Raw genomic sequence first — 12,436 nt, 5'->3', positions numbered from 1 at the left:
TCCACTATAAGCAGTAGAAGTTTTTGCAGGAAAGGACCTGGTAATCCCAGGTCCAAATGGTTATTTCCCATCACAAGAGGAGGAATTACTGTCCAGATTTGTTCATTCCAGCCCACTGTACACTGTACAAAAGGGATGACCGCCCCCATTGCGTCTATAGATGGGAAGGAAGGAACTGTAAGCTATTGCTTCTTCTGGGGTGTCTTTACTCTCCAAGAACTTTTACTGCAGTGGTTAATTTGTCAAAAAATAAGTCCTAGGGCTATCGTCAGGAGGCAGCTTGCACCAGCCTATTTCTCCTGTTAGCGCCACTTAAAACAGAACCAACTACTAACCATGAAGTGGGGAGAGGATGTGATGTAATGACCAGAGCTGCCAGCTTCGAAGCTGTGGAACCAGGTTAGATAGATTCTCAGCATCGTCTCAACATCCAGCGATTCTTGGCAAATCACTTAATCTCCCCATAAATGAATGTGTCCTTAACTGGTGCTCATGAAAAGTAGCGGTGTTGATGATTAAAGGCCGGTGCTGAGCACCGGAACTACTGGCTCAAATTAACCATGGGTTTACTGCTCTGCGTTAGTCCCATATTAGGCACTGCTATATCAAGAAACTGTCTGTTCCTAAATCCAACAAAAATGTTTATATGTGAATACTTCATTAATAGTATTGAGTTAAAGAATGTGTTATATGTTTCCTACCCATCCGTGACAACCTCTTGTCTTTTCTCCTTTCAGAAAGCGAACTTATAGCAAGGAGGCGGTGTACAGCGACAAATTACAGCACTACAGCACTGGGCGAGGTAAAGATGATAACCGCTTCTCTTCATCTGTCATGCCAAGTCGGTGCCAGGCTTGCCACCTTTGGAGCCATTCAGACTCATGTGTCGGTGTTAAAACGGGTGCAAAGAGATTGCCTCTCTTTCAGCACTTTCGTTCATAGGGACGGGAGTGCAAATTGCACTTGTTCAGGTTTTTTGACCCAGTAGTTACAACTGGCTTGTGCCTGGGTAAAATCTGTGTAAGGGGTAACAACACATTTAACAGGTTTGAAAGGGCGCAGATTATACCCCATTCCTTATCAGGGATAATATTATGTGCTCTGAGGTTTTTAAAAAAAAACTTTCATTACCTTATTTACAGTGGAGGCTGCTGCACAACGGAAGTGTGGGTAGGTGGAAGCGGGCAAGGAAGGATTGGTAAATCAGGGTAAAAATAAAATATATTAAAAGAAATGTACCTCTCGCTGCCCGACGGCTGCCTCAGTGCTTCACTCCCGGCAGTGTCTGGGAAGGCAAAGGCTCCCCACCCAAACCAGACGCTGCTTTCATGCTTGAGAGCAAGCTCCAGGAATGGTCTGAGCAGCCTGGTCTGTTGCTCAGACACTGCCTGGGAGCCTGCGTCTTTTCTCCAACCCGGCTTTGAACACAGCTGGGTTGGAGAAATAGAAGTGCGCTTGTCTGTTTGGCCAGCCTAAGACGGATAGACAAACTTACATGCGCACTTATCAGTGTCCATCACTCCTAGCTATAATGGCACGGCCTGCTACACAAGCATGCACTATCAGCCAGAGCCCATCACGGAAAAATAAAATTATATTATTGCTTTAATATCATTTTATTTTTGTGTGACTGACTTTGACCAGTGGCGTGATGCTCCTCCATCATTATGGAGGAGCCGCCTAAACTAGCCCGCTAGTGCACACCTAAATCCCCATCCTCCTCCAACTAGATGGTACTCCAGCACTGAGACCGCACCCTCGGTGTGCACTGCAGCATCAGTGAGATGTCTGAGTGAGAGGCCTGAGACCGGACACAGGTATGCTACTGCAGCACCAGTGAGATGTCTGAGTGAGAGGCCTGAGACCGGACACAGGGTGTGCCACTGCAGCACCAGTGAGATGTCTGAGTAAGAGGCCTGAGCCCGGACACAGGGTGTGCCACTGCAGCACCAGTGAGATGTCTGTAAGAGGCCTGAGACTGGACACAGGGTGTGCCACTGCAGCACCAGTGAGATGTCTGGGTGAGAGGCCTGAGACCGGACACACGGTGTGCCACTGCAGCACCAGTTAGATGTCTGAGTAAGAGGCCTGAGCCCGGACACAGGGTGTGCCACTGCAGCACCAGTGAGATGTCTGTAAGAGGCCTGAGACTGGACACAGGGTGTGCCACTGCAGCACCAGTGAGATGTCTGGGTGAGAGGCCTGAGACCGGACACACGGTGTGCCACTGCAGCACCAGTGAGATGTCTGAGTGAGAGGCCTGAGACCGGACACAGGGTGTGCCACTGCAGCACCAGTGAGATGTCTGAGTAAGAGGCCTGAGACCGGACACAGGGTGTGCCACTGCAGCACCAGTGAGATGTCTGAGTAAGAGGCCTGAGACCGGACACAGGGTGTGCCACTGCAGCACCAGTGAGATGTCTGTAAGAGGCCTGAGACCGGACACAGGGTGTGCCACTGCAGCACCAGTGAGATGTCTGGGTGAGAGGCCTGAGACCGGACACACGGTGTGCCACTGCAGCACCAGTGAGATGTCTGGGTGAGAGGCCTGAGACCGGACACACGGTGTGCCACTGCAGCACCAGTTAGATGTCTGAGTAAGAGGCCTGAGCCCGGACACAGGGTGTGCCACTGCAGCACCAGTGAGATGTCTGTAAGAGGCCTGAGACTGGACACAGGGTGTGCCACTGCAGCACCAGTGAGATGTCTGGGTGAGAGGCCTGAGACCGGACACACGGTGTGCCACTGCAGCACCAGTGAGATGTCTGAGTGAGAGGCCTGAGACCGGACACAGGGTGTGCCACTGCAGCACCAGTGAGATGTCTGAGTAAGAGGCCTGAGACCGGACACAGGGTGTGCCACTGCAGCACCAGTGAGATGTCTGTAAGAGGCCTGAGACTGGACACAGGGTGTGCCACTGCAGCACCAGTGAGATGTCTGAGTAAGAGGCCTGAGACTGGACACAGGGTGTGCCACTGCAGCACCAGTGAGATGTCTGAGTAAGACGCCTGAGACCGGACACAGGGTGTGCCACTGCAGCACCAGTGAGATGTCTGAGTAAGAGGCCTGAGACCGGACACAGGGTGTGCCACTGCAGCACCAGTGAGATGTCTGAGTAAGAGGCCTGAGACCGGACACAGGGTGTGTCACTGCAGCACTAGTGAGATGTCTGAGTGAGAGGCCTGAGACCGGACACACGGTGTGCAACTGCAGCACCAGTGAGATGTCTGAGTGAGAGGCCTGAGACCGGACACACGGTGTGCCACTGCAGCACCAGTGAGATGTCTCAGTCTGCTACCACGCCTGCTGTGGAATTAGAGCACCCCTGAGGGTCCGAGCTTCTAACTGCTGCAAGGACATCTTATCTTCCAGATGCTGAACAAATGATTGACAGTTTTATATAGAGTAGAAGTGATTACGTAATTGCCAGCTCGGTGTAATTTAGTGCACCCGGCCGTCAGGCACTTTCTTCTCCCACCACGTACAGCTCTGAGAGTGTGCTGCATTCTTGGCTTGTACTCAAACTGGCCTGTCGGGCGCTCTGACGCTGCCAAATGGGCCAACTTGAAAGGGTCAGTGTGTGGGTCATTTTTTGTGGCCCCGTGGTCCGTGATGGCCCCTAAAACTGTCCAGTAGGTTGGTATCCCTGTGCACTCTTGTTACTCTATGTTTTTCACGTTTTCTGCTTATTCTTATATATAATTCTGGGTAAAACTGTCCACATGCTGGCCCTTTCGAGCTGGCCCATCTGATATTGCCAGAGTGCCTGAAATGCCAGTCCAGCAACACCTGTTCTCTCGTAGCTCTTTTAGAATAAGACCTTTACACTGCATTACTGTTTCACAACAGTTGTTACCAGCAGCACATAATGCTATTTAATATGTTTTCAATGACGCATTTGTTTATTTATTAAAAAGTAGAAAAGCATGTTTGTTAAAAATTTTGCACCGTTTGGTCGGTAGATAAACAAGCATAATGTTACTGGTGTAGGCCCTCTCCACAGCTCGAGAAAACACCTCCATGTATAGTACAGCAGTACAGCAGTTCTACTTGGGGACCCCTGCCTGATGACACCTCAGACGCTTCTACGTTTCCTCATTTACTATCCTGCAGCCACGGAAGCGCCCAGGGGTGGCTTAACACGTGTCCTCCTCAAGAGTCCCTTCAGAGATGATATCTTTCTCAGCTTCCGTTTTCCCATCAGCCAGTGAGCCCTCCTGTGAGCCTCTCAATCCTCAGATAAGCCTGGTCATATCCTGAGTAATTCTCTGAGAATGGATTGTGGGCCAGGCTGACCTCACAGAGTGTGTTGGTGATCTATTATCTATTGAAGGCTTTCAAGGAAGGGCACGTCATGCATCTCTGATGAGCATCTGAGTGATCTAAAGGGCCTTCCACCCACCCCAGCCTCAAAGTGAGCAGGAACGCCCACTCCCGCGCCTACGCACTCCCAAAGGACAGCTGTGAACTGAGAAACAAAAGTAAACTCTAACGAGGAATCTGTCGTCCCATAGGCACGTTACCTTAATGGAAGGCGCGCGAGGGATGGATGGGTGGGTGGGTGGTCACTAACAGTGACTTGCGGCAGAGTATAAAGGTGATCTGTATAGAGAGAGACACAAAGGACTGAATGAGAGCGGAAATAAAACTATCTGCTCATCACCAGGGGTGGGCGGTCTGCCTAGCCCAGCACACCAACACCTACCTTCTTCATCTTAGGAGTTCGTCCATACATTCACTCATCTTTAATTCCTTCACTCTTTCCATCTGCCCCTTCCATCTGTTGCTTCCTTCCTCGTCACCTTTGCTTTTTCATTTGCTGTTTCATCTCTGGCTTCTTTCCTTTACCTTTGCTTCTTCATTCTTACTCAGCCCACTTAGTACACCCCACCATATGCCCCTCGGCACATCTTAGGCTTTCTTCGCCTGCCTTCCTGTGCTTCTCTTTTCCTCACCTTTTCTTGTTCTATTTCTCCTTCCTTCATTTATCATTTTTTGTTTCCTCCACCCACCTTTGAGCCCTTGCTACCTCCTTCACACTACATTGCTTCTATGTTCTTTTTCATACATCTTTTCATTGGACACTGTTCTTTCCTCGCTATAATTCCCACGTTTTCTTCTCTTTCCTTCTATGTTACCTTCTTCAGTTGCTTTCTGACTAGTCTCCCATTTTGACTTTTTCCTGATATTTCTTCTTCTCACTATCCTTGCAGCCCATCCATGTGCCCACCTTTAACGTGATTTCTCTTTTCCACCCATTCATCTTCTTTGTTTGTTGAATGCATATTTTCCCTTTTGATAAACATCATGCCCTCCCTTTGCTCATTTGTATGAGTCCTGTGCATCATTCCTCCCCTTTCCAGTTCTCTCCCATTTAACTCTTTTTTTTCTTGGCTGTGCTCCCATTTTCTTCGTCTATGTGGTCTTGCCATCACATTTCTGCAACCTCTATTTTTGCAGCTTGCACTCCCTTTTACCTGTAACCTCTGATCAATGAAATCTGTTGTGAGATAAATCTGGAGAGCCAAAGTTTTACATATATTTTTCTGCTAATAGATTCTCTATGACAACCATATGTAATGGCTTATTTTTTGGTTTGAGCACCCACGGTGGCAGGTGTTCTCAGTATGTTAAAACGATTGATTGAAAAGGTAACATGGTTGTTGGCGGAGGATAGTCACCAAAGACAAATAATATAAGAAAAATTAAGTTAATAAAGCAAAAAGGAAATGTGGGACTGAGAGAGAGAAAATGCACTGGAGGGCAGAAAAAAGGAATTAAACAATGAGAAAGTAGTTCATAATTTAAAAAACCCCAAATAAATAAAATAAAAGACAACCGACATAAAGATTGAAATAAAGTATACATTGTAACCAAGAAATTCAGAGTGAGGAATTAAATGCCAAATAAAGGAATGTTAAATACGAGTGGAAAACAAAGATAGAGATGAAAAGGAAGGCTAACAAACAAAATCGGGTAGAAGCACAAAAAATAATGTGTGAGAAGTAATAAAATAATGAAATGGAAAAGATAAAGGAGAATTGTGAAAGACTGAAAGAGTGAACTAGAAAGGTAGTTACAGGGGCGGCTGGTGACATTTGACAGTGGTGAGGCGTAAACTAATTTCCGTGCTGTCCCTCCTTACCTCCGTGCTGTCCCTCCTTACCTCCGTGCTGTACCTCCCTGCTGTCCCTCCTTACCTCCGTGCTGTCCCTCCTTACCTCCGTGCTGTCCCTCCTTACCTCCTTGCTGTACCTCCTTACCTCCGTGTTGTACCTCTGTGCTGTACCTCCTTACCTCCGTGCTGTACCAACCTGCTGTCCCTCCTTACCTCCCTGCTGTCTCTCCTTACCGTCCCTCCTTACCTCCCTGCTGTCCCTCCTTACCTCCCTGCTATCCCTCCTTACCTCCCTGCTGTCCCTCCTTACTATCCCTCCTTACCTCCCTGCTGTCCCTTCTTACCTCCCTGCTGTCCCTCCTTCCCTCCCTGCTGTCTCTCCTTACCTCCGTGCTGTCTCTCCTTACCTCCGTACTGCAGTCAGGTTCTTGGATTTTTGGGCCCCTGAACAGAAAGGGAATATGCTATACCCCTTTAATGTGCAGACACTGACACATTCAGGGCAGTATGCACCTCAGTAGATAAATTAAAGGAAGTAAGCCAAAGTAGGAGAACACTTTAATAACGGTAACAAAATGAAGCACAGAAAACACTGTATGCGACTGCGAGGAATATTGTGAAAATAAAGTTAAACAGTAACAAAAGAACAGGACTAGACCTCACAGCTCAACTGTACATAACGTTGTCACTTACACCATAACAAAATCTTTAAAACGTTCTGAAACAGGAACTTTCCTCCTAGACAATCTGTAAGCATGCACACTTCCTGATGCTTAGGTTCAGCTGATCATACCGGAGTGTGAACGAACGGGTCTCCCTGGCCGAGCGGTTCCTTCGGGACTTGACTCCCGCCCTCTTAAGGATTCCTGGGTCCGGTCAGGTCAGGTCTTCAAACCCCATAAACAGAGGCCGCAGCACGAGAGAGAGAGAGGGCTATAGTATTGACCAGCCAATCCTGGCTGGGGGGGGCACCATGACTGCTCGCCCAGTCGCCCTGTGCATCCACGGGGGCTGCGGCCCGCCCCCTGGTCCTCTCTCTAAGGGGAACTGCGCAGGGAAAACAATCTGAGCATGCGCGGGCTAGTTTATGCCCTTAAATCCACTTGCGCAGCTGCAGCAGGCCCAGCCGCCCCCCCCCCCCCCCTGTTATTCCTGAAAAGTCGAGTGTCTCCCGTATTCCGGGCCGGCGGGCAGCGCGATTATTTTAATATTTTTATCATTAGTTTAGTGAGGACGCGGTGAGTCCGTGGGGCTACGCCCCTACGCCCCAATGGACGCACCGCGCCTGGGTAGTTACAGAAATTGACTGGCAGACAGAAAGAATGCCAGGAATAGTGAGCATAGGATGGGCTTTGATGGGGTGTGAAAAGACGCAGAAGGTTGAAGAATGAATGTGAAAGTAATAGTAAGACAGTTTTTTTTAAGTAAGGATGATTTTGAGAGAGTGATCGTTACATTTTGCAAAAGTTAACAAAAACGAAGGTGGGGAAGGATGCAGGAGGTAGCACTGACAGTTACAAAGTATAAAACAAGCGAACATAAGTGCAAACTAAAAGGAAGAATGGGACTGGTTTCACAGAGAGGCTGAGGGCTAATAGACTACACGAAATCGGCGAAGGAGGGTGTTAAAAGAAGGAAGAGATAAGAGACGGTCCTGAAAAAGGGAAAGTTTAAGCTATGGGGTAAACAGGATTAAGGGAATAGCAATGTATGACTGAAAGAAGAACAAATGGATTCTCAAAAAAGAAAAGGCGGAGAGACAGAGATCAGAGCAAAGCACAAAGTAAGCAAGTGAGAGCAGGGGTGTGAACTAGAGTGTGCTTGCGGAGTTCCTTTCTTCTGTCTCCCTCAGTGCATTCGTCTAGTCTCTCTGCATTTCCCCAGAGTACCACTTGTAGGCGAACATTGCATATGATACTGGAAATCCATACAAATCTTTGTTTTATATAGGAAAAGACACAATTACTATGGAGAGATGTTTCTAATGGGGGTGGGGGGGGGGGGGACAATTCTTCCTGGAGCTACCTGCACAGCCAAGACACAGGAGTACTGTGGGGAATAATATTCTTGTAGGGGACTAATATGAAAGGTTAGCGAGGTTGTCGAAGATCTCTGGACTGACGCCCCAACTTTTCACCTTTCTCCTACTTCTCCCTGCCGGGCAGGGTCCCCAGGAATGAAGATCTACATTGACCCCTTCACATATGAGGACCCCAATGAGGCCGTGCGTGAGTTTGCTAAGGAGATTGACGTCTCTTTCGTCAAGATCGAAGAAGTAATTGGAGCAGGTGTGTACAATCCCTTATATAAACGTTCCAGCCACCCTCCTCGGGGCTCTCCAGCCACTATCATGTTGTGCCTTCTTTTCTTTGCTCAAAGTGTCTGACTTATATTCACCCTTGCATCTGTCACTCACACCACAATCCTCACATGCTTCAGCCACTTACCTTTGATTTTCCATCCAGTCGAAAACTCTATTTTTGAGCCACACTACGGTCTTTTAATTGTTTACTCATAGCACAAAAGGGATGTTCCTTTCTTCCCTCGTTACACAGCCCCCAAATTCTGCATCCACACCACAGGCCTCACATTATTCATCCTCTCTATAACCTCACACCTATACTTTGACACCTAAAGTCACACCACAACCGGTAATCCTTCACCAACACATCATGGCCGTGGAACATTTCACAAACACTGCATTGACCACATCCTTCATCGTTACAATACCTTTCAAAGGGTCTTCTCTTCTTCACACTTTGCAGACACTTTGCTGTTCTGCTCTTCTTGTGCCTTTTCCCTCAGTGTACCTTCTCCTACTTGTTCCACCCTTTCCAAATTAGTTGCTCATTTTCCACATAGCAGCCTTATTCTGTCCCCATATCCTGTACTTATTCTTTCACAACAAACTTAAGTGTACTTTATTCCTCACATTCTTTACTTCTTCCTTCCTCACATTCCTTCCGCCATCTTCTCAGGCCTTCCCCTTTTCCCGTACCTGCTGTTCTGTACCAGCTTTCTCTCTCCTCCCAATCATTTACCCTCTCATGCTTTCACACACCTTCACCCTATTTTCCTTTTTGCTTCCTCCCTTCCTATATCCTCTCAATCTTCTCCCATTTGTGGATCACCTCTTTCTCCCTAATAGCCTTCTCCCCACTCTACTTAGCTCTGCTTTATCTCCTTTCCTCTTCTCATAACCTTTACTACCTATTCCCTCTTCCAGTTTTAAATCCTCTCATTTCCCTCTCTTCTGTTTCTATCATTTACTTTTTCCAATGTGTATTTCTTCACTCTCACTTCCTTTGAACCCGTTCACCATCTCTCTGTTCTCTGCCACCCCTGCCTCCTTAAATTGCATCTACATTGCACAGTTTCTATATCATTAATTTGTGTCTGTTTTAGACACAGCTCTTCACATCCTTTCGTTCTTTTGCCACTTCACCTCATCAGTAAGTGTTGCCCTTACCTGCCCCACCTCACATTGTATCCCGTCTCTAAGGAGTGCCGAGCTAACCTTCTTTCCCCATGTTCTTTATATTGCAATCCAGATATAGATCCATAAAAACTTACTCGAAGAATAGTAACAATTCCACTGTGCCCTCTGTAATCACAGAGTAATGACACTGCTATAGTTACATGGGAAATAACGCAGGGCAGCGGCATCTTTTGTGAAAACACTGATTAGAAAATATAGAGTGCAGCAATCCTTCATTTAAGAAAATATCTCTCTACATCAACTTTAAATCTGTATTTAATTTCCAAATCCAGTTGAACTCATTCCTCACATATTTTAGGACTGAGTTCATATTCTGTCTCCAGTTGTAGCTATTGGGGGGCAAGTGAATCAAGAGCTGGATTCGTTTGAATATTTTGTACAGTGTTATTCATTTTATGTCAATATTTTGGTACCCTATCTTTTCAGTGTAATTTTCCAAATATATTTTTTGCAGTTTGTTTTCACATGCTAGTTCACTCTTTGTGCCAATGTTATTAGAGCATGTGTTAATTGGTGCTCGTATTAAAAGGGCAAATTAAGGTGAAATAAAACAATATTAAATCCTTGAAAAATTCATAAGCCTGGTTTCATTATGTGTGTCTACCACTCCCTATTTGAGAAAACTTTGTGGGCTTTCTCCACTTACAGTAAATGAAAAATCGTCCACACTTTGTGTTCTGTCTATGTACTTATTGTGAGCACACAGAGATGATATGGCTATGGGAATTTAAAGTGCTGTTCCCTGTCACCACTTTTCCAGGGGAGTTTGGAGAAGTGTACAAGGGTCGATTGAAGCTTCCTGGAAAGCGCGAGATCTCTGTTGCCATCAAGACGCTCAAAGCTGGCTACTCAGAGAAGCAGAGGCGGGACTTCCTGAGTGAAGCGAGCATTATGGGTCAGTTTGACCACCCCAACATCATTCGGCTGGAGGGAGTGGTGACAAAGAGCCGTCCTGTGATGATCATAACTGAGTTCATGGAGAACGGTGCCCTGGATTCCTTTCTACGGGTAAGCACAACCACATTTCAGGGGTGGGGATGAAATTTCAAGAATCACAGAGCACTACCATGTCTTCTTTCTGGTCTAGTGGGGGTTATTTAAACATGATTAGTAATATTGGGTGCAAAAAAACGTAGTGCAAATGCTGAAAGTGTCTTAATGCCCCATTTACAGATCGGGGAAAATAATTGGAAATAACAAGGGTAAACCATATCTGTTCCTGCAAGACCCTGTGAGTTGGGTGGTAGCCAAAGGCTGCAGTAAACTGTTGAGGGACAGGGGATACTTGTTCTGGTACAGCCATATACAGCCCACATGGTAACTGGGAAAAGCGACAGGGGGGTGAGGGGGGGAGTGGGATGCCTCCATGGCACAGGTCACTTCTGGCTACACTTTCTTGGCAAGTCAGCTTTCTCTTGGTACCCTTCACACCGGTGGCACACTGGGGTTCTTTACTTGGAGAGTATCTTCTCCTAAAGGTTGTCTCTTCTCCGTTGTTCCTCTTTCAGCAGACATGCAGTTTTCTTGGTACTTCAGGCAGACATTCAGCTTCTCTAGCAGAACATGCAGACTTCAGGTGATAACCTCTTACCTCTATGAGATTGGCTGTTAGGCGGACACCAATCCTGGTTCACAGCAATCCTTTGAGTACTCTGCGGAGCACTCCCTTTCTTGTTCAAGAAGAACTTGAGCTGGAACAAAGTGGGGTGATTTGGATCCTACTTTTCTATACATTTTCCAGACTGGGAAGGCAGATCCACTGTCTAAGGTTTCAACAAGTTTGGGTTGGTTCTTTTTCAAGTGTCCTTCTCAGGCTGGTTTCCAGACACAGCGTTTGTGAGAAGTTGTGTCTCAGAGCAGTCTGAATTGTCAGAGTCCCCTTTACACAACTGTGCTCTTGTGACTCGTGAAGAGGAAGAGGTGTGGTGCAGCGGCCAGGGTGACTGAATTTGGAATCTGGGGATCACGGTTGGATCCCCGGTGCTGGCAGCAGATTAGCCCAGCACCATGTGACTCTGGGCAATACCTTGCTTAATCTTCCCGACGGCCCCCATCGCCTAGAGACCCTTATGGGTGATTGTTCGCGCTTTACAAATATAGATTATTATTATTACTCCAACACCTTTTTGCTGCCATACTCTGACTCCGTTTATGGGATCCCAGATTTTTTGTTATCCATTTCCTGCACTGCAGCCAATCATGTGGCTATATAAACCATCCATTTGCCTCTCTAGAATGCGACCACCCTCTGAGCCAACCCTAGATTGGCTTGTAAGTGTCCCAGTCAATCCTAGCACTCTCTACTCAGCTTGTCCTGTGTTCATTTGATGGCACACGTTTGCTTGGGGTTACATCAAGTCATCTGAACCCCCTTTTGGCCTCTTTGTGTTTTTGCTGATGGAGTGATAAACAGTGGGTCTGACCCTCACTTCCTGGGAAGTGGAGAAGCGATGCAACCACTCCCTGCCTTTCTCAAAACACACCACCAGCAGTGCCCCGCCAAATCACCACAAACACAATTAGTGGTGCACCACCACTAAAGCTTTAAGGGGGACCTTGTCATGCAGTGGCAGCATTAGGCCATCACAAGGATGTGTGAGCACTGTGCCCTCAGCAAACAGTGTTAGAACAGTGCTCTCAACATGTAGTGCCAGCGACTGGCCCTCAGAATGCAGTGGCAGCACTGGACCCTCATCTTGCATTGGCCGTTTTGGGCCTCACTCTCCAGGACTAGCCATGGCCCTCACACTGCACGGGTTACTTAATTTCCTTCCATACTTGCGAGGCCTCCTGTGACCAAGATTTGATTTAGGTCAGAA

General features: G+C 47.2%; 1 protein-coding gene across 1 annotated transcript in view; it reads left to right on the top strand.

Moving 5' to 3' along the window:
* The window catches only part of EPHB1 (EPH receptor B1), an 865,486-nt gene that overhangs the window by 714,014 nt on the left and 139,036 nt on the right, over window positions 1-12,436 (top strand). The window contains exons 9-11 of the mRNA XM_086943930.1: window positions 738-802; window positions 8,284-8,406; window positions 10,378-10,625. Of these exons, the coding sequence (XP_086800056.1) occupies window positions 738-802; window positions 8,284-8,406; window positions 10,378-10,625 (436 nt within the window). The remainder of the gene's footprint in view (window positions 1-737; window positions 803-8,283; window positions 8,407-10,377; window positions 10,626-12,436) is intronic.

This window comes from Lissotriton vulgaris, chromosome 11 (assembly GCF_964263255.1).
Source record: "Lissotriton vulgaris chromosome 11, aLisVul1.2, whole genome shotgun sequence".
Taxonomy (NCBI): Eukaryota; Metazoa; Chordata; class Amphibia; order Caudata; family Salamandridae; genus Lissotriton; species Lissotriton vulgaris.
This window is presented reverse-complemented; position numbering and strand designations above follow the sequence as displayed.